At 42.4% G+C, this 20,654-nt stretch overlaps 1 protein-coding gene across 1 annotated transcript in view; it reads right to left on the minus strand.

Annotated features, from left to right (window-relative positions):
• Positions 1-20,654, minus strand: part of LAMB4 (laminin subunit beta 4) — a gene marked incomplete at both ends in the record, with an annotated part of 86,776 nt that overhangs the window by 16,772 nt on the left and 49,350 nt on the right. The window contains 11 exons of the mRNA XM_084230617.1: positions 441-646; positions 3,023-3,183; positions 6,113-6,488; positions 7,917-8,013; positions 11,240-11,460; positions 12,228-12,452; positions 13,943-14,100; positions 14,506-14,737; positions 16,143-16,286; positions 17,332-17,509; positions 20,338-20,458. Of these exons, the coding sequence (XP_084086743.1) occupies positions 441-646; positions 3,023-3,183; positions 6,113-6,488; positions 7,917-8,013; positions 11,240-11,460; positions 12,228-12,452; positions 13,943-14,100; positions 14,506-14,737; positions 16,143-16,286; positions 17,332-17,509; positions 20,338-20,458 (2,119 nt within the window). The remainder of the gene's footprint in view (positions 1-440; positions 647-3,022; positions 3,184-6,112; positions 6,489-7,916; positions 8,014-11,239; positions 11,461-12,227; positions 12,453-13,942; positions 14,101-14,505; positions 14,738-16,142; positions 16,287-17,331; positions 17,510-20,337; positions 20,459-20,654) is intronic.

A 20,654-nucleotide genomic window follows, 5' to 3' on the forward strand; every position in this document is an offset into this window, starting at 1 on the left:
TAAATAACTAAATTATTTGTTATCAGCAGTGTGCCAACCAAAGCCATTTTTATATTTATAGGTTTTTTTGGGGAAAAATGCTCATATGTGCAGAAGCCTCATGTTATTTTTGCTTTTTAAATATAGAGTTTAGCTCTCACCTAGAGTGAGGCAGGGGGAGCATTATTCCAAGATGTACCATTTTGGAAACAGGAAATAATATAAAATAATAAAATCAAGTCATAATTTTTACTTTTTTGTTTTCTGTCAAACTATAACTTCTAAAGTAAAATATGGAGATATGTCTGTTCTTTGTATCTTATATGTATTATATATATTTATATATATATTATATATTACATATAATCACAAAGAAAGAACATGTAAGAGAGGGAAATGCAGATGAGGAGGTCTGCATGGCACGTAGGAACTACAGACGCTACATCATCAAGATAATTTACCTTTTCATTCAATATTTGGATATCTGGTATCTGAATCTGCTTTAATTTTTCCAATGACAAGTTTCCTCTTGAGGATAGTGCATCAAAGATGGTAAGTAAGTCATTCCTTGTTTCTTGAGAGTTATTGATGATGGAAATGGCATCATTAGTTTTTTTTTCAGTAGATGATGATCTCTGATAATAGTTCCTGATGTTCTTTACGAAATCTATGTTGACACAAATTGAGAAGATAAATTTTGTGAAAACAAATGAAATAATGTATCAGCAATCAAGGTAATGTGATTCTTTGACTACTCTCTTAATCTCAGTGGTTAATAGAAACATTTAATGTCCTCTTTGAATTTGAAGTTAATGGGGAAGGATTAGAGGTAATATAAGAGAGACAGAGTTTTGAGATATAAGTCTTTACTGTCTGGGTATAAGCTTGAGCAAATCAATTAATCTCTTAGACTGTGTTTCCTTATCTGTAAATTGGTGACACTAATGTGTGAGGATTAAGAGAGACAATATAAAAATGCTCTGTAAAATATCCCACACATGGAAGGTGCAAATTGCGACCTACTTAAATGGACCCTGATAGGACACATCAACTACATCCAGCTAACTGGGAAGTTGACAGCTCTTTCTGCAAAGAGCCAGAGAATAAATATTTTAGGCTTTGTGGGCCTTAGCATTTCCATCACAGCAATCAATGCTGCCATTGTAGAGTGAAAGCAGTCCCCAGGAACACATACAGACATAAACAGGTGAGACTTTATTGCAAAAACACTGTGGGGGTGTAGTGTGCAGGCCCTTGATTTGAGGCTGAGGACACAGCTGACATCCTGACTTTTCTGTGTATCTGTGTGCCCCATCTGTTTCCTTCCTTAATCTTCACAAATGCTGTGAGGTGCACACTCGTGTGATCACCTTCATTTTACAAATATCTGCCAGTGAGGCTTGACAAATATCTGCCACTGAGGTTCACTGAACCCCAGTAGTTTGACTCTCGAGCCTGTGTTCTCTAGCACTTTTCTGTATTTTCCATATTTTAATTAAAATATAAATGCATAAAATAATGTCATGTTTTCACATCAGTGATAGCATATCAAGGCTTTAAACTGTAACTCCACATCTTAGGAACCAGAGGCCAAGGGTCCTGATTTTTCTTAACCATAATCCAAGCATGAGACAACCATACCTTATCTTTTATAACTTCCTGGTTCTTACACTGACATACTCTTGATATATCATGGCTTTAATTTATTGTAGAAACACACATACACATTCCTACTGCTTGGAATGATTTTTTTGTCTTTATCTGGCAAATTTATATTTATCCCATGAAGCCCAATTCAATCGTCACCTACGCCTCTCAGCCTTTCTTAATAAACCCAAGGGGAATTCTTTACCTGCTTCTCTATTCCCGGAAGCAGCTTAAAGATGCTCTAACACAGTCTGTTTCTTGCTTGGGGGTTTTTTATATGTCTGTCTCCCCCACCGGACTGAAATAACCTCAGGTAAGGACTCACTGTGTTCATTTCCCCCTCTCTGGTGGCCAGCACAATGTCAGCCCTTGAAGAAAACTACTGTTGCACTGCAAAGTTTGAGGATTAGTATGGGCCAGTTTTACTTTCTTCTACCTGGCTTAGGTGACCCCTGATGGATTTTCTGTTTTATTCTGGGGGTGCCTACTTCCAGATTAGGAATCAGAGTAACTCCCCTAATTTTACATAGCATGTATTGAGTATGATCAAGTTATTTTATCAATTTAGCTGTTCCATTAGGATCATTTTTTTCCCCCTCTTTTAGGTCCAGATTAGATAAAAACTTGAAGTATAAACACAGGATAAGGAAAAGCAGACAATATTTAATCTTGAAGTGGATTTCATTCGTATTTCCTCTCTACCTCTCGCTTAGAATGAATGGTAGATGTGAATCAGCTCAGTGCTGCCTCTCCTGAGAGTAACAAATAGTCTCTTTGCAAAGGTAACTGGCATCTCAGTGAGCTCATCTCAGTGAGCTAACTGACATTTTGCTTAGTGTTCCATTTCTCCTGCAAGTTGACCTTGGCTTTGAATGAAATTTGGGAAGTGGGACCTGGCTCCTATTTATTTTTAGGAATTATGTAATATGGATTAAAGGCTACTACTATGTTACATGACTCCAAATCCCTACCTGGTTGTTATGAGAAATGTGTTCAAATCCTTTTGTCTCACATTCCTTTGCATTTATGGTGGTTAGAAATATAGTGGCTGATACTCAGGCCTAGAAATGTGTCTCAATTCCTCATGGTCATATTAGAATTTCTAAGTTGTTGATCCCTTGCATGGTTTAGAATTAGAAGATTGTTTTGGTTTTTATATTTATTTTGTATGAGACATTGTTAACTTTATGTGTTATTTTGAGTAAATGCTATTCAGGTTCTTCAATGCGTAAAAGTTGAAATATTCATGTACAAATAATACCTTGAATGGGAGTGTTTTCATGTTCAAAGTGCTTGTGCGCTAAGGAGGTGAGAACAGGGTGACTCATTCATGGAATGCCCTGTGCATTTCATCAACCTTTGTATGGAAACACAGTTGAAATGCATTTTCTCTTACCCATGATGCTTGTATTACGGGCTGTGGAGTGCAAATCAATTTCTTCCTGAAGACTTTCAACTAAGGCGTTTGCTGTCTTGCTCATTTGTACTATTGTTTTGGTCAGATTTTGAAACTCATACACTGTTTTCAGTTGCTCATTTAGCTGCAGAATTTGTTTCCTGTGGGGGAAAGTGAGAGTAAAAGGAGTCTAGCTTGTATTACATTGGACTGGTGCAAACACACTCACACTCTCTCACACTCACTCACACTTACACTCATTATTACATTTCCTAAACATTAGGACAGTGTCCCGCTTCCCAATTTTCATTTGACAGTTTATAATTCTTTGTCTTATCTCTTTCTCATTAAGTTTCCTGGAATATTTTGTATTTACTTCAAATGTGATCAGTATACAAAGTCTAGTAGAATAAAGGCTTTCAAATATCTATTTCAATTGTTTGTGTTTTCTCTGTCTCCTTCTGCTTTGGGTTTTCAAAAATCTGTACTCAGACATGGTTCATTTAAAGAGAGCTGGTCTATCTGGGGTTTTCAACACAGAACGAAGGTAAAAATCAGTTCTTTCTTTAGAATACATCTGCTTCTAGTAAGGTTCTTTTAGAGCCACTGCTGTAGAGGGTCTTCACTTTGAATTTCCGCAAGTGACACCAAGGTTTCCTGATTGGCAAGTGTATTCCTAGGGGCATTCATTTCTACCACTTTCTTCTTTGATGGGGCACACCTTTGTTCTGCTTCAGTTTGCTGGGTTTTAGCACACACGGTGGATTCAAGTGAGTAATTAGTATGTCCCTCATGATGGGGAAATTGGGTGGAAAGCTTGAAGAGTACAGTTGAGGGAAATTAGAATGTGAAATTATGGGACTAATTTCTCTTGGCACCAGTGCAAAGCATTCACTAATGTTTGCTAACATTTTCTGCTCTAACTCTCTCTTCTAATCTAGACTTTTGCTGCAGGCCCCATCTGTCAGGGCTATAATTCTTCAGGCTAATAATAATAACAACAACAATACTAGCAATTACTATTATTATAATTGGTACTCTTTGAGCACTTACTATGCTCAATAGCTTGTCTCAAGTAATTCTCATAAGAATCCAATGAAATAAAGATCACCCTTAATGATGAAAAAACGGAAGTGTGGGGAAGCTAAATGACTTTCCCAAGGCCACACAGTTATAAGTAGATTTGAACCAAGGTTGTTTGACTTCACATCTATGCTCATCACATCCTGGGTTTTTTGTTTTCCTTCTCCCCGTCGACTTGTAATCCACCCAGCCGATGTTTATTATCTAGTCACACCAGGCCCAGGGAATCCAAGCACTATACAGGTGTCCCTGCCCAAGGGGTCCTGCAGCGAGGTGCGAGTAATTAGCACGAAAAAGTGCGCAGATGGAGAAGGTAACAACTGCCTTTCTCTGAGGTCAGAGGAGGCTTCAGAGAGGAGGGGGTGTGTGGGTGCTGTTACAGAGGAACGGGAGTCCATCAGGTAGATGGGGGTCAGCGGGGAGAAGATTAGGCACTTTGGCTTCTGGTTGAAGAAGGCTAGGTAGCCCCTACTTTCCTCATCACTTCAGCTCTGGCCCTGGGGCTCTTCATCTCTTACTCTCTTCTCTCTGGCTCTGCTTGAGGTTCTTGCAGTATCTTTGTCTAGAACATCCACTGTGGGCTCATCCTGCTTTTTCAGCTCCATTTTACCTGCCATTTTCTACAACTACAGTCCAGGAGCCATGGGCCAAAGCTCATATCCAGACATGTTTTCTTTGGTATAAATGCAGTTTAAAAGCATTTACTGGATTAGCTTCTTATATTTGAAAGTGGGGGAGCATTTTCAAAAAAATCTGGATGTCTCCCATCCCTTGAAATTGGTGAGATCTGGGAACACAGGGCTCCAATCCTGCACGGCAACAGTCCCCACCAGGGCACAGATGTGCCTGTTCTTGCTGGCCAACTGGCCTCGACCACGTGACTCCCTGGGCCCTGCAGCTCTGTTTGTGATGTGGGTGGCTCTGCCTCTGAACCATGCAGGCAGCTTGCATTTTCTTCCTTGTGTAACTTTGAAGCAATTACTATCCACTTCTGGTGTATCGGCTTACAGATAATGAATTACTTATATTTACACTTGTGTTATGTATAACAAAAAAAAACTTCAGCTTTAACTATTCCTTGGCAGGATCTTTTTATTGGGGACAGGAGTATGCTTTGCTATATAACCACAATCTTTTTGGTTTCGTAGTAGCCTGGGTACACCTCGGAGGGTGAAAACTATACAGAACTTATTCTGGTCTTTCATAGTTAATAACCAGTTCTGCTTAACAATGGAATGATTATCACTGCCCTGGCACTGTGGCACTGCTATCTGGAAGGCGGTTACAGCTCAGTAGGAGTAAAGGTAAATCAGAGCAGCTGGCACACTTTTTCTGTAAAAGGCAAGACAGTAACCACATTAGGTCTGGGCCAGAGTCTTTGTCACAACTACTCAACCTGCCTTTCTAGAGGGAAAGCAGTCACAAAGAGTATGTAAATAAATGGGCATGGTTGTGTTCCAGGGAGACTTTATTTACAGAAACAGGTGCTGTGTCGGGTTTTACCTGTAGGCTGTGGTTTGCTGATGAGTGGTGTGGCACAAACAAAATCTCTCAAAATGCATGACAAATGAAAAAGGATTCAATAATATTTAATAAAAATGACATTGCATTTTGAAGGAATTATCGTACTTGTTTTAAGACTTCACACTGAATGTATAGGCTTATAAATAATTGATGAGTTTGAGAAGATTTAGCAAATATTCTCTGAATGCATGGTTGAAACATGTATATTATTTGCAGTAGAAATTACTGGAATGCTTCCAATTTTTCAGCTGGGTTTGTACTTCCCAATTAACCTCCTGATGATCACATTTTTGTTATAATAGGGACATGTGAAAAAATCTCATGGAATCCTAACTAGGACAGAGACAAACAGGATTATCTGAATAATGATCATTTTTCCTAATATTAGCGTAGGTACATTTCTAAAAGGAAGGCTGGTAAAGGTCAGTAGGAGTTAAGGTAAGCCACGATATTAGCTATCTATTACTTGAGCACGAATCTTACCGAACAGAGTCTTGATAATCCTTGACTTTTAAGAATTCCCCAGATGAGAAAACAGGATGTTTCAAAATCCTTTCTATTTCAGACATGTTCTCTCTGAGGCCTTTGAAGTCGGCCTCACAGATAGGCAGGGTCTCTCTTTCATCTTCCATGTTAGCAGCCAGCCTCATTAACCCTTGCACCGCTTTGGAGAGGGACGAGACCGCGTGGTCCCACTGATCAAAGCACAAGTGGCACCGAAGACAAGCAGGGAACTGCTGGCCATGACCCCGGGCACAGCGGTCACATCGTGGGCCGCTGACACCCTCGCGACAGCGACACATGCCTGTGTCCTGGTCACAGATGGGCGTCTGGGTACCTTCCCTGCTGCAGTCACATGCTAAAGAGGAAGAGAGAAGGAGCACAGAAAGTCAGTCACCTGGTTCTTCGCTTATAACTAGCTCAGGATAAAGTCCTCGCTCCTCTGCTGAGAATCTCCCCAACTCTCACTTCTAAGATCAACATTTTTTTTTAATGGTCTGGTGATTTTAATTGCTTGATGTTGACAATTTTTATGAAGCTAATACTGGTTTGCTACACTGCATAGGATTCAGAAATCCAGGAACCCATCCTTCAAGTGTTACCACAACACACCCACCACCAAGGCACCATCTCCTCTTCCACGGTCCACTGGGCTGCTCCCTCTTTTACCCCACCCCCCACCCTCACTGGAGGCCTCAGTTTTACGGTCAGATCTCTAGGGTTTGTTTCTGATTTGGCTTTCTCTGACTCTTTGTTTCTCTATATTCCAAATAAGAACAAATATGTTCAAGGTCATTAGTCTCTCTCCTTCTGGTTCATTGTACTTAACATAACCCCTCCGGCTCCATGCTGTTGTGAATGGAAAGAGTTCATGTTTTTAAAGATTTATGTTTATTTATTTATGCATTCAAGAACTGGGGTCCAGACCAGAGGTGCAGGGGGTGAGAGGATTCACCAGAGACAGAGTGGGAACCAGAACATGCAGATCCATTGAAATACACTGCTGAGGGGAGCAGTCGGTGAGACAGAAGAGGGCTGCAGAAGAGTTAGCTTCCTGGCTGGGGATCACAGTCAGGCAGCAGTGGCTGCAGATAGCTTGATAGCCCTGAGACTTTAACCCCTGTGCCACCAGGGAGGCCCAAGAGTTCTTTTTTTTTTTTTTAAAGATTTATTTATTTATTTATATAAGCACTGGGCACAGTCAGAAGCGCTGGAAGGTGAGAGAATTCACCAGAGCCAGAGCAGGGAGCAGAGCAGGCAGAAGGACCGAAGTACACTGCTGAGGGGAGCAGCGGGCGGCAGAAGAGGTCTGCGCGCCATGTGGGACCCTCCTCCGGTGGCCGGGGAGCAGCCAGGGATTGAACCGGCGCTGCTGAGGCTGCGGGCAGCTTCGCAACCCAGCTCTCAACCGCTGCGCCACCAGGGAGGCCCTCATATGTCATTTTTACCGTTTGAGTTTACATGTGGGTTCTGCACCTAAGCGAGGAACATGGCTACCAGTCATGACCTTGTCATGATTAAGGAATTTTAACATAAACTACATTTTATTAATAATATTGATAACATTTAATGTAGCCCAAAGTTTTTATATAGAAGAACAAAAATTTTTAATAGGATGATAAAGATTTTCTTCCAAAACTGGAATTATTGAATTTTCTAATTAAGTCCACATTGTTAAAAGTAACAACCAAATAAAATAAAGGAGTTCAAAGTTCCATTGGTACATAGCATGGCTGAGGTAGGGCCGGGCTGACTGTACTCATGTTTTTTAGTTGTTAACACTTACGTGTGCATTGCCTGTGTGGATCGCCATAGTAATTTTCCTTGCACTCATTGCAGCGTTTCCCACCATAGCCTAATTTACACGGACACTGGCCTGTAAGCTGTGAGAACAGTCAGGGTGAGAAATCAACAAGCTTTATGATCTGAAAAAAGAATGCATTTTAATACAAAACCATTTTCTGTCCAGTGATTTAGAACATACAGCTGTGCGAAGACAGGGCAGGATGATTCCCACGGCACTGGCCACCCCTGACAATACTCGGGATCCGGAGTTAATGTGTTTTGGGTTAAGGCTCTTGACTATACCGCCTGCTTCCAGCTGTTCAGAGACAGGTGGCCCCAAACTGGGAAACATACACAGATATAAATGAAAACAAAACACATATTAGGAAATGGGCCACATTCTTTTCCTCCACAGTTATGGGAGTTTGCCTGTAATAGACAGTGGACTAGCATTCATCAATTAATCTGGCAAATAATATTTTCGCTATGGAATGCGTGATGGTGTTTCATCCAATTGAGCTTGTGCTTTGCTCAACAGAACATTTTTTCTTTTGTATTTGAGGATTTACCATTTAATGACAGTTATTTAACTGTTGTGGGGGTAGAGTTGAGCTTTTCTATATCCTACCAATTAGATTCCTGACCAGCTTTTCTGAAATCCAAGGAGGTTGGAAAATTAACAGAAGAAAAATATAAAAGCAAACCAGTGTTGTGGTTGTAGGTTATACTTAACGAAATGTGCCTAAACAATAACTTCATAAGTATGCTTCCAGCAACGAAATAGCTGGGTTCATATAGAGATGGCTCTACAGAACTCCTACCCAGCTTTGGAGTTCCCTCTAGTTTCTGTTCAAATGCAGGGGATTATATGGAACCTGTCACTCCTGACATCTATCATGTTGCTTTTTGTCCTTGATCGTTAGGTGGTGCTTTCTTGCATTGATACTGCTCCTTGTAACTTGTTCCCACTGTCCTTTTATGGTATGAAAAAGACAGGTAGCTTCCCTTCTTTCTCTAGTCCCTCTCCCAGCTAGAGATGGCCATCTCAACTCATGTTTGCTCCCTTCTTTAAATTGGCCACTCCTATGTCATTCTTTTGTCTTCGTCAAAGAAAAGCATCGTCAGTTCTGCCCACTATCTATTGGACACAGGTTAGTTTGTGTTTAACTATGGCACTCAGAAATGACAATAATGCTCCTGAAGTTACCTGAGCAGCACAGTGGACAGTAGGACAACGACTGTGCTGAAGCTTGCAGGGGCACTCCCCTATTCTAGCTGAATGGGTATTACCTCTTTGGCTGCCCAGACACACAGCTGGCCCACTTGAAGAATACAACAAAAATCCTCAGATGTTTTTCACGTGAGCTGGTGCCAAGTTATTTCCCAACCTGTATTTAAGCAGTGGATTTTTAAAATCCAATTGTAAGACTTTACTTTCACACTTTTAACATTTCATCTTCTTGTTTCCAACCAATAAGACAGCCTATGAGGATATCTTGTCTCTTGTGCTTCCTTTACCATATCACCTTACAACTTTTTAATATCTGCAAATTTGATTAGCATGTTTCTCCAACTCCATCTCACTGTTGATGAGAACACTGGCCAGCATATGTCTATCTCTGTAAAAAGGCACTAGGGACCACCTGCTGGCTGACATAGAGACATTTATCAGCTGTTGTTTAAACAGAGGGGAATCTAATATCCATATGTCTCCTCTGTACTCCAGTAAAAGTGTACCCTAATTGTAAAGAGTACACTTCCTCAGGAATTCCCTACGGACCAGAGAACCCCCAAAACCTTGTCATGAGGGCTCTTCGGCTAAACAATACCATTTGATTTTCATGTTCATAGGTTGCCCTTAGCCACCACGTCTTTGCTGAGTGCTGCACAAATAAGTTTTCTTAAAGCTCTCAGAAGCATGTCAGCCCATGATATCACAAACATTAGGAATCTCTCATGAGTTATGAAACAAGTAGTCATGTGCCCCATGGCTGGTGGCTGCAGATGAGGACTGGAGGGAGCATCCGAAACATTCAAAGTAATCTCAAGCCCAGATCTTGGTTTCTAATGAAATTCTCCAATAATGTTAACCAGAGCTCCTTGAAGAAATGGCGGATTCTAGGATGGTGGCAGGAAACACAAGATGATCTTAGAGCATCTTGTAGGACCAAGAGGGCAAGAGTACTTTAAAAAATACCCAAAATACTGGAAGGTTAAAGGGACATAGAGACCAACCAAAAGAGCTCCCAGTGACCAAAGCTGGAACAATTTGAACAACAAAATAAAGTAGTATTAGATCATAACTCAATAAAGGATCCATAAGTCCAGACTGATCTAAACAAGTGAATAAATGGGGGTAGAACAGACAAATAAATCTGCAATACCAAAGAATTCCAACAATTTATGGAGATATTTTGCCCTCAAGAAGGTAGAGCATTGCTCCCACTCCTTTCAGGTAGAGTGTACATAGTAATTTTCTCCAAAGAGTACAGAATGGGAAGGAGGAAGAAAAACAACTTTGTAGAGTAGAAACCCAACAAACATGATTTCAGCTGAGTGATCAAGATTCATGTCAACAGTGATAAGTCATACAAATATTATAGACTCAAGATTCATGTCAACAGTGATAAGTCATACAAATATTATAGACTCTAATATATGATGAGAATACCTCCATGACTCTTTTAAAACCAGAATTCAAGTTTATCTTCAGAACAACACCAGAAAAATTTGCATTGAGGGACATTTTATAAAAAAAAACCCTCAAAACAGATAAGGTCATCAAAAATGAGGGAAGTCTGAGAAATGATCACAAACGAGACCAACCTAAGGCTACATGATGACAAAAGTAATGTGATATTGCGGTGGAGCCTTGGAACAGATAAAGGATATCAGATTAAAAAACAAGGAAATAATGAATTATGGACATTCTTTAGAAACAGCTGAGGCTGGTATGTTATAAAGACACCATATGAACACTAGGAATGACAGCCCAATTTTTCAAAAAAAGGAATTGTGGTTTCTGAAGGCTTTGACTCATAATTGAATTTAATTAATGATGGCTGATTTGAGTATTCTCTACATGTTATGTATAAAGTAGGGAAAGAGAAGGCTGTGTGTGAATTCAACCTTTCTAGTCATACACAGAGAAGGTTAGAGAAAACTGAAATATTCTCTCTCTCTCTTTCGCTATCTCTCGGAGTTTTCATTCCTTGATAAATGCTGACTCCACTACCACTACATAACAGGACATAATAGACAATTTCACATATTTGGGAACTCCCAGTCGCCATTTCTCACTAGTACATGAGGCAGGTGCCTTGCCTGGTCACAGTGGCTGCTGTGGGAGGTCCGGGGGTTGCAATCACATGGCTCACATCCTCTGCCGGGGACCAGATTCCAGGATCCTTCAGCACACCGGTCACAGGTCTGACCTGTGACATTCGGCAGACAAGGGCACGTGCCAGTGACAGGGTCACAGCTGCAAGCTCCCTCGTCTGGGGGACATTCAGCCGGACTCACACCAGAAGGATGGCAGGAGCATCCTGGGATAACAGAGCCGCAGCAGGAGGTAAATTCAGTGACAATACTGGCATTCAACAAACCACACAGAGAGCTTTCTAGACCTGGGTGCATCATTTCTCCAAGGGCCCAAGAAAGCAACACTTTACAGAAGTACAGGATTTATCAAAAAAGCTGAGTAGGTCAAACCCATTTGACCCATTCTGATCTTTTCAAAGAGCAAGTACATATGGTTGTGCCGACTATGTCCGAAAAGCTCACAACTAGAATGACTGGAAGTCTCATCTTTATCTCATGCCATTCTGAAAAGTCCTCATCATGGAGTCAAGCCCTCATCTTCTACATCAGCAGTTCTTATATTTATGTTAAAGTCACTTGGTGTGCTCAACACAATGCACATTCTTGGGCCTCACTCCCAGAGATTCAATTCCTGGGCTCTGAGGCACGGCCCGGGAATCTGCATGCCCACACCCATGCCTGCTCCCAGGTGATTGTGGCACATTGCCTGTGGACCACATTCTGAGCAGCCGTGAAGTCTCCAAATACATCAGGGCAGGTGTTAGAGGCAAACTCACACCACCAGGAAATCCACTGTGGCTGCATCTGAAATACCTGCAGTGACACTGTGCCCATTTCTGCCGCTGAGTTCAGTGCAACAGCCTTATCACCCAGTGGAGCTGCCGTTTCTGGCCTAACTGAAATGATCACGGGGGCTGTCATGTTTCCAAGCTGACCTCCACCGGCCCAGGTTCGCCCTCCCCCCGCCCCCAAGAGGAGCCAGTGAACTTACTCCTGCAGGTCTGATTGAGGGCTGAGCCAAAGTAACCAGGTTTGCAGAACTGGCAGTGGGGCCCCTGCGTGTTGTGCAGGCATCTCAGACATTCCCCTGTGCGCCGGCTGCAGGACCCCGGGTCCCTCGCATCGATATTGTTGTTGCAGGCGCAGGGCCGGCAAGGCGCTCCCGAAATCCTGGGATCTCCATAGAAACCAGGAGCGCATTCTCCACAATGCACACCTGAAAGAAGGGAGAGGAAAAGGGAGACTAGAGGGGGTGCAGGTGGGGGACGGGACATGGAGACCGATGTAACTAGAGAATAACCAGGCTCCTCTAGGGGTAATGAGAGGTCACGCACGGGGAATGAATAAGGAAAAGTGTTCCGAGCGAAAACAAAACTCTCATTAAAATGTATTCTCCATTCAGAGAGGGAAAAGATTATTCTGAGCATAATAAGACCTTGGTGAAGAATGGATTCTAATCTTTCCTTTAAAACAGTGCAGCGGTGAGTACAGGATTTCTGGGTCCTCATTTACACCATGTGCTGCAGTTGCTTAAGTGCCAAACTGTGGATCCCCTCTGCATCTGGGCTCCTCCCACTGAGAAATACTCTTCTTGTTCAATCATGGTCTTAGTTCTTCAAAACTGACCAACCAAGCCACTAAGTAAATCAAGAAAAGGTTGAAAGGAAGAGAGGAGAATTAACCAGAAACATAAGTGACCTCAGAGGTAACGATGATGAAAAAAGTTAGTCATGTAATTTATTATCGTCATGACAATAGACCCATGTATTCTAAGTGTGACTAAATCAAGTAGACTTCATAAACTTTTCCTTGCTTGCATTCTATATGTTTGTATTCATGCCTAAATTCTTCAAAATAAAATTTTTTGATTGAGCCACAAATACTGAATTGATTTATGCAGTCTCTGTACAACGTTCAGATCCGGACTTCAAGACAACTCCAAAATTAGTTATATCTGTGAAATTCTAGTTAAATTAATTGCCTGGAATTGCACCAAGAAAGCCATTTGACTCATAAAAATTTTTACTTTTTAATTGCTTATTTTATCTGTGTTACTTAATCACATATAGATCTTATGTAACGTGTGATGATTTTACTTTAAATAAATTAATTTGATTTGAATTCACTTGGTCATTTAGTTTCCCAGACCATTATTTAAAAATAGTTATAGCTCAGGGCCTCCCCGGTGGCGCAGCGGTTGAGCGCTGGGTTGCGAGGCTGCCCGCGGCCTCTGCGGTGCCGGTTCAATCCCCGGCTGTTCCCCGGCCACCGGAGGAGGGTCCCACATGGCGCGCAGACCTCTCCTGCCGCCCGCTGCTCCCCTCAGCAGTGTACTTCGGTCCTTCTGCCTGCTCTGCTCCCCACTCTGGCTCTGGTGAGTTCTCTCACCCTCCCGCGCTTCTGACTGTACCCAGTGCATGTAAAAACAAAAACAAACAAACAAATAAAATAAATAAATAAAAAAAAACATGCCTCTATAAAAAAAAAATAGTTATAGCTCAGTGGAACAAAATTTTAATTATCATTGGTTTTTGTTTAACTTTGTTAGGTAAAACAGCAATTTATCAAACTCTGTCTTCTTAAAGGACATTAGATTAGATTCTGCACAATGCATTTGCCCAAGGCAGATACATTATGAACATGTGGTCATTTTTCAGATAGCAGTGTGGGGTAGAAGACAAAACCATCGTGAACTATACTTCATACCTGTGTAACCCTGAAGACAATTGCAGATTACATCTGAGCCCCAAGGATTCTGATGACAGGAGTGGGCAAAATACTGATTGCTTGAGGGAACATCTGGACACTGACAAGGACGGCAGGACTGTCCTGAAGAAGGATTTCCATAGTAACCATCGATGCATCTGTCAAGGCAATTTCTTTTTTACTAAAATGTTCCTGGGAAAAGCTCACATTAGCCAATGCGGATATGCTGTGCTTTAGGACATTGCACATTTCAAATCTCAATATTTTACAAGATGCTCATTTGTTCTGTACTCAGAATAAGAGAACTGAATTTACATGTCAAATTTCAGGAACAAGAAAAATAAGTTGCCGGGCAACTGTGCCCGTTGTTGATTTAATCAGACACTGTCTGGTTCGTAAAAAGATGCTGAAGGATGGTGGAATGATGCTGTGTGTCCCCCACCCATAGCAATCTTTCTGCGTTTAAATATTGTTGAGTCTCTACTCAGCGGCCCTTCAGGGAATGTTGTGAGATCAGAACACAAGAAAGAAATTACAAATAAAAGTGCACAAGAACGGCATACCTTTCACAGTTTCTTCCTGTTGTGAAACCTCTGCAATTGAAGCAGGACCCTGTCTCTGGGTCACAACGTTCAGAGAACCCATTACAAAGGCAAGGATGACAGTCAGGAAATCCAAAATAGCCCGGCAGGCACTGGTCACAGTGTTGGCCAGCCACCTCTCCATGGCAGGGGCACTGTCCTGTTATTTGGTCACATACAGTGTTCTTTGAGCCGCGAGGGTGGCAGTGACATGCTAGATGAAGCAGAGAAGCAAGTTGGGGAGGGGGCAAGTGGTCAGGTGGTGAAAAAGTCCCTGTTCTGCTTTTGTCCTCCCTAACCTGCCCCAGCCTCCCAGTCAGGGTGGAGAAAGCGCATGTGTGAAGTGAGCCTGGTGTGTTCTGAGCCAGACAAATGTCTGTTAAGAAACAATCCATGCATTCAATCAATGAACCGTTTGTTTTAGACAACTGGTCTTGTAAATGTTTATGACTGAACAAGTAATGTTTTTTGAACTGGCTCCATATATCTTGGGCATCAAACTTTGAGACAATAAAGAAGATAAGACCCTTCTCAAGATGGTTAGATTGTTCTTTGTCCTCACTGAGACAGTAGAGAATCAATCCTTTTCTGATAAGTTGTTGAATCCTTTGAGCTAATCTTCCCCACACAAAAATATGGCATTGTTCTTTGACAGGGTGATTCAAGAAACAAATGTTTGTTCTTTTGATGTGTCTTCCTTTGCAATCTCAAGCACATCAAATTTTTTTTTTTTTTTTTTTTTTTTTTTTTTTTTTTTTTTTTGTGGGACCCTCGCCGGTGACCGGGGATCGAACTGGTGCTGCAGAGGCTGCAGGCAGCCTCGCAACCCAGCACTCAACCGCTGCGCCACCAGGGGAGGCCCACATCAAAATTTTTTTTAAGGAAAAGGAAAAACAGGTAATGACAGACCTAAGCATGGTGTACCAGGCAGGCAATGACCAGGAAGATGCCCATGTCTCTGACCACTGACTGGCTAGATACGTTCCCCGACCTGAAAGAAGAATTAGTCTGCTTGGAGGTGATTCCTCAGGTGATTCCTGCCTGGTTCCTCCTCAGGCAGGTTCCGCGGAGAACAGTATTTTCACTAACGGCTTACATTGTGGACAAACAACTCTGTATCCTGAACATGACAGGCTTAGGACTGACTTACTATCTGTGAATGAACTATGAATGCACAGCTTGAAAAAATGAGTTCTGAGCTGTTTGTGACCCCAGCATCAGGAAGGGCAACAACCTGGGGTCAGCGTCACCCACTTCCTCAACGCTGTGTCTCTAGCCCCTGGGCAAGCGCGTCAGCCTCACAGTGTGCCAGTCCTCATGACCTTCCCATGTCCTACCTAGATGACATCTATTTGACACAGACTGAAAACCCCCAAAGCAAGGACCACACCTTTACCATCGCTCACACTTCCTCAAGAGTCCCTGTAAAAGCTGGTGCCCATTGAATGGCTGAATGAAATACAGTAGAAATCTCATAGACATTTGCCCACATAGAAGTGTGAATGGCGGTGTCAAATTCCTTACCCCTCCCCCCTTTCAGCCCCCCACATCCACTTTCCTGCCTTCAAATCTCCAAGGCAGTGACCAAGTGAGCCCCCCATTTGCTCTTGACGACTCACAGTGACAGCCGTGGGGACCCAGACCGTAGCTTCCCGCGGAGCACCTGTCACAGCAGCGCCCGGTCACCCGCGGTTTGCACGGACACTGGCCTCTCAGAGGGCTGCAGCTGGGGCCCACCGAGCCCTGGGGGTGGCACTGGCAGGCTGCAGGGAACAAAAGAAGGAAGACAGGAGAAGGAAGTGAGAGGCGTGTCTTGTCCTGTTAGTGACTTTGGCTCATCTCTTTCATTAGGCTCCGCTCTGATCCTTAATTACCTCATCTGCTAAATGGGGACAACACAGGATTCACCTCATGTGATTACAGGGATTACAGACAATGCCAGTGAAGAACTCAGAATGCTATTTGGTACATAGTGTGTGCTCAATAAAAATTACTTTGCAAACACCACAAAAAATGAAATATTTCAATAAACCGTTTTAATTACTCATCTAATGTAGCTATTATTATGAGCATTATTATTTAATTCCTCATGAACTGTTTTGGTGCTGGACTCTATCTTTGAGTTTTCCTCTCTACTATCTTTCATGAGATTGAGGGCACCCTAAATTCACAGTCCCGCAATATAATGGGAAAAGCACTTGCCCAGAAGTCAGGGAGCCTGGCTCTCATTGTAGCTGTCCTTCTATCCCCATGAGATATTTGACAAAGTTTGGAGACTTGGGGGAGGGAGGGAGCTACTGGTATCAGGTGGGCAGAGGTAGGGGTGCTACTAACATCCTATAATGAACAGGACAACCTCACCTGCCCCAATAACATATTATCCAGCCCTGAATTTCAGCAGTGCTGAGGCTAAGAAACTCTGCTCTATGGCTAGGTGAAATGGACAAGTTACCGAGTCTTTGGACTCCCATAGTTTCATTTATTGACTGAAGATTTGGGGATGAAAACGTTGTTTTGAGTTCATCCCAGCCTTAAAATTCCAGAACTTCAAATAAGTGTTTTAGGACCACTGTTCCTGTAGTGTAGCACTGCAAAGTCACTGCAAGGCTTCTCTGTTGTCCACTTACTGTACTACATTATGATTCCAACACATCACAGGCTGCTGTGTGGATCTACTCACTGGGTGACTGGCATTCCCATCAGGTTGTTTGGAGTAGATGTTAAGATCAATTAAACAGAAGCACTTACATTCCAAAACGCACTTGGCGAGAGCGGTGCTTCAGTGGAGCCCATTACACAGATACTCACGCACTGCCCCGTTGTGCAGCCTGGCGGACATGCTGACCAGGAGCTTCTCACACACGCTGGGGAGCACCTCAGGGCTTACTCCCAAGGCGATTTCAACACAATTGTTCAGCTGATATTCATCTAAGTCCTGCTTGCTGAAGAAATTCTCCAATGAATTGATTTGGGGAATAAGACCAAGCTTTTGAAATAATGAGAAAAGAAAATTTATGTTCATTACTGTTTCCTGTTCTAGATTCTAGTTACCAAAAAAAAAAAAAAAAATAGATCTATGAGACTAATGTTAAAAAGAGATTTAATTCAATCCCTTTAAATTGCCTTGGAAGGAATGAAGATTTTAAGGCTTTCAATTTACTTAAGAAATCTTTAAATATTTACAGTTAATGGGCCTCCCCAGGGGCAGAGCGGGTTGAGCTCAGCACAGTGCTCTGAAGCTGTCCGCAGCCTCCGTGGCACCAGTTCTTTCCCAGCCAGCCGGGGAGATTCCCACATGGCAGGGCAGACCTCTCCTGCCGTCTGCTGCTCCCCTCAGCAGTGTATTTCAGTCCTTCTGCCTGTTCAGCTCCCTGCTCCGTCTCTGGTGAATTCTCTCACCCTCCCGCGCCTCTGGCCTATACCCCAGTGCTTGTATAAATAAATAAATCTTTTTAAGAAAGTGTTTCCAGTTAATGATTATATTAAGTGTAATAAGATATTCATTGGTTTTCTGAAATTCCAACTTAACTGGGTATCCCCTTCTATTCTTCCTTCTCTTCCTCTCTCTCTCCCTTCTTTTTCTTACTTTCCCTTCTGCTAAATCATGTAATCCTACTATAGGAAACATAACCTATGACTTTTCTTTGCTGTTACAGGAGCTGAATTTGCTGAATAAAATCCTAGGTCTGTCTGCCTCAAATGGAATTATATAGCATATAATGAAATCACAAAATTCCAGGGCATACCTTTAAAATGTACTGATGGTTAAAAATTGAACTTTGTGAAGACACAATTCTGAATACAGATATACATCTGATTAAATCAGGGGTCAATTAAATTTTCTGTACAAGGCCAGATGGTAAATATTTCTGGCTTTGTGGCCATAGGTCTCTGCAGCAACTAAGAGCTCTGCCTTTGTACTTTGAAAGTATGTAAACAAACGGGCATGACTGTATTCTAACAAAACTTTGCAGAGCTGTAGTTTGAAATTCAACCATGATACTAGAAGATACTCACAAATTAAAAATGGAATTTTAACAGAACATTTGGTTGTTATCCACAAAGCCACTTTTTAATAATCTCACAGAACCTGATAGGAGGAAGTTCCCCTAGAACTTTGGTGGTGGGAGAGGTGAGGCTTACACTCACACTGAGGTGAAGATGTACCCCCACATTTATACACTTTCATAAATCAATAACATGTTACTAAAAAATAAGTGCACATTGAGCAAACAGAAAAAAATAAGTGAAAGATAAAAATCCCACACAATTCCATTGAAGGTGGGATAGAACTGGTTCATTACTGATGATCCTGAAAATGAATGGGAGGATACTTTCCAGAAAATAACTTGACAAATTATTTCAAGAGCCACAACACCTTATATAGGACTATATTGTAAAACACTTAAAAAATAAGTACCAAGTATACATAGTGAAAAAGAGAAACAAGGGCCTCCCCGGTGGCACAGTGGTTGAGCGCTGGGTTGCGAAGCTGCCCTCAGCCTCTGCAGCACCGGTTCGATCCCTGGCTGCTCCCCAGCCACCGGAGGAGGGTCCCACATGGCGCGCAGACCTCTCCTGCCGCCCGCTGCTCCCCCTCAGCAGTGTACTTCGGTCCTTCTGCCTGCTCTGCTCCCCGCTCTGGCTCTGGTGAATTCTCTTACCTTCCCACGCTTCTGACTGTACCCAGTGCTTGTATAAATAAGAAATAAATAAATCTTAAAAAAAAAAAAGAAAAAGAAAAAGAGAAACAATTGAGATGACTCTGAGGTAGGGCAAGAGACAAGCGTACAGGGCCTCCCAGGTGGCGCAGCGGTTGAGCGCTGGGTTGCGAAGCTGCCCGCAGCCTCTGCGGTGCCGGTTCAATCCCCGGCTGCTCCCCGGCCACCGGAGGAGGGTCCCACATGGCGCGCAGACCTCTCCTGCCGCCCGCTGCTCCCCTCAGCAGTGTACTTCGGTCCTTCTGCCTGCTCTGCTCCCCACTCTGGCTCTGGTGAATTCTCTCACCCTCCCGCGCTTCTGACTGTACCCAGTGCATGTATAAACAAACAAACAAATAAATAAATAAATAAAACATGCCTCTATTAAAATAAATAAATAAATATTTAAAAAAAAAAAAAGAGACAAGCGTACAAGTGAATTCGCTCAGTGTCCAAACTCTACCCAGTAAGAAGCCTGGACCTGAATTTGTGCAGTGACAGCTTTGGAAGCTACAACTATGGCTCAAGCTGAGGGAAAGAGCCTGCAAAATCACTTATGGAAATAATATGCATTACTTCTAAAAATTATAAGAAGACTACATAAGCACCACAAGAAAAGGCATATGAGGAAAAAATCCACACACAGACTTGGATGAGCATTCTGCTTACAATGACATGCAAGTTTAAGTATATAGAAAACAGCAACTAGCAAGATGATAGTATAAAAAGTGGTGGCATTTCTCCCCAAACTTTCTGAAAAGCCAGTATGCTGCAGTGGCTCAGAGCAGGACTCTGGAATCAGGAAGTCTGCCAATTCCCCATTCCTCACTCACTAGCATTGCAACCCTGTGCCTCAGTTCTGCTGTCTGTTAAGATGGGGATAATGACAGTACTACCTCAAAAGCTTATTGACCAAATAACAGAACATGCAAAACACCCCAAACCGTGACTGGCACATACTCTTCTAGAAGATTTGCAATTGCTATTAGGTGACTTTTATAATGAAGCAAGCACATTTATACTTCTCAAGAAACATTTTACCAGAGATTCTAAAAATAGAATTGTAATGGAGCTCAGTTACAAGGAAGCACCCACAAAGTTCTGTGATACTTACAGAATCAACCAGGATGTGTGAATGAGCGTGGGACCCTCCTTCCAAAGGCTGAGAAAAATAGACATCTATGGAATATTGTACGTCTGGTTCTAAGCAGATGGGTGTGGGAAGCAGCACGATTCTGTATTATGAGAAATAAAGCAAAAATTCAGTGGCAAAAGTAGAGTTATTTAACCTGATGGCCATCGTTTTGGTAGTGTCCCATCCATGCCGTGAAGTGGGTCCTGCATGGGGTAAGGCAAGCACTTGGTCTAGACCAGCTCAGGTGGGTGGGTACAGAGTGGACAGTAAACCACACTTGGGGTCCCCATGGCTTT

Source organism: Talpa europaea, assembly GCF_964194135.1.
Source record: "Talpa europaea genome assembly, chromosome: 3".
Taxonomy (NCBI): domain Eukaryota; kingdom Metazoa; phylum Chordata; class Mammalia; order Eulipotyphla; family Talpidae; genus Talpa; species Talpa europaea.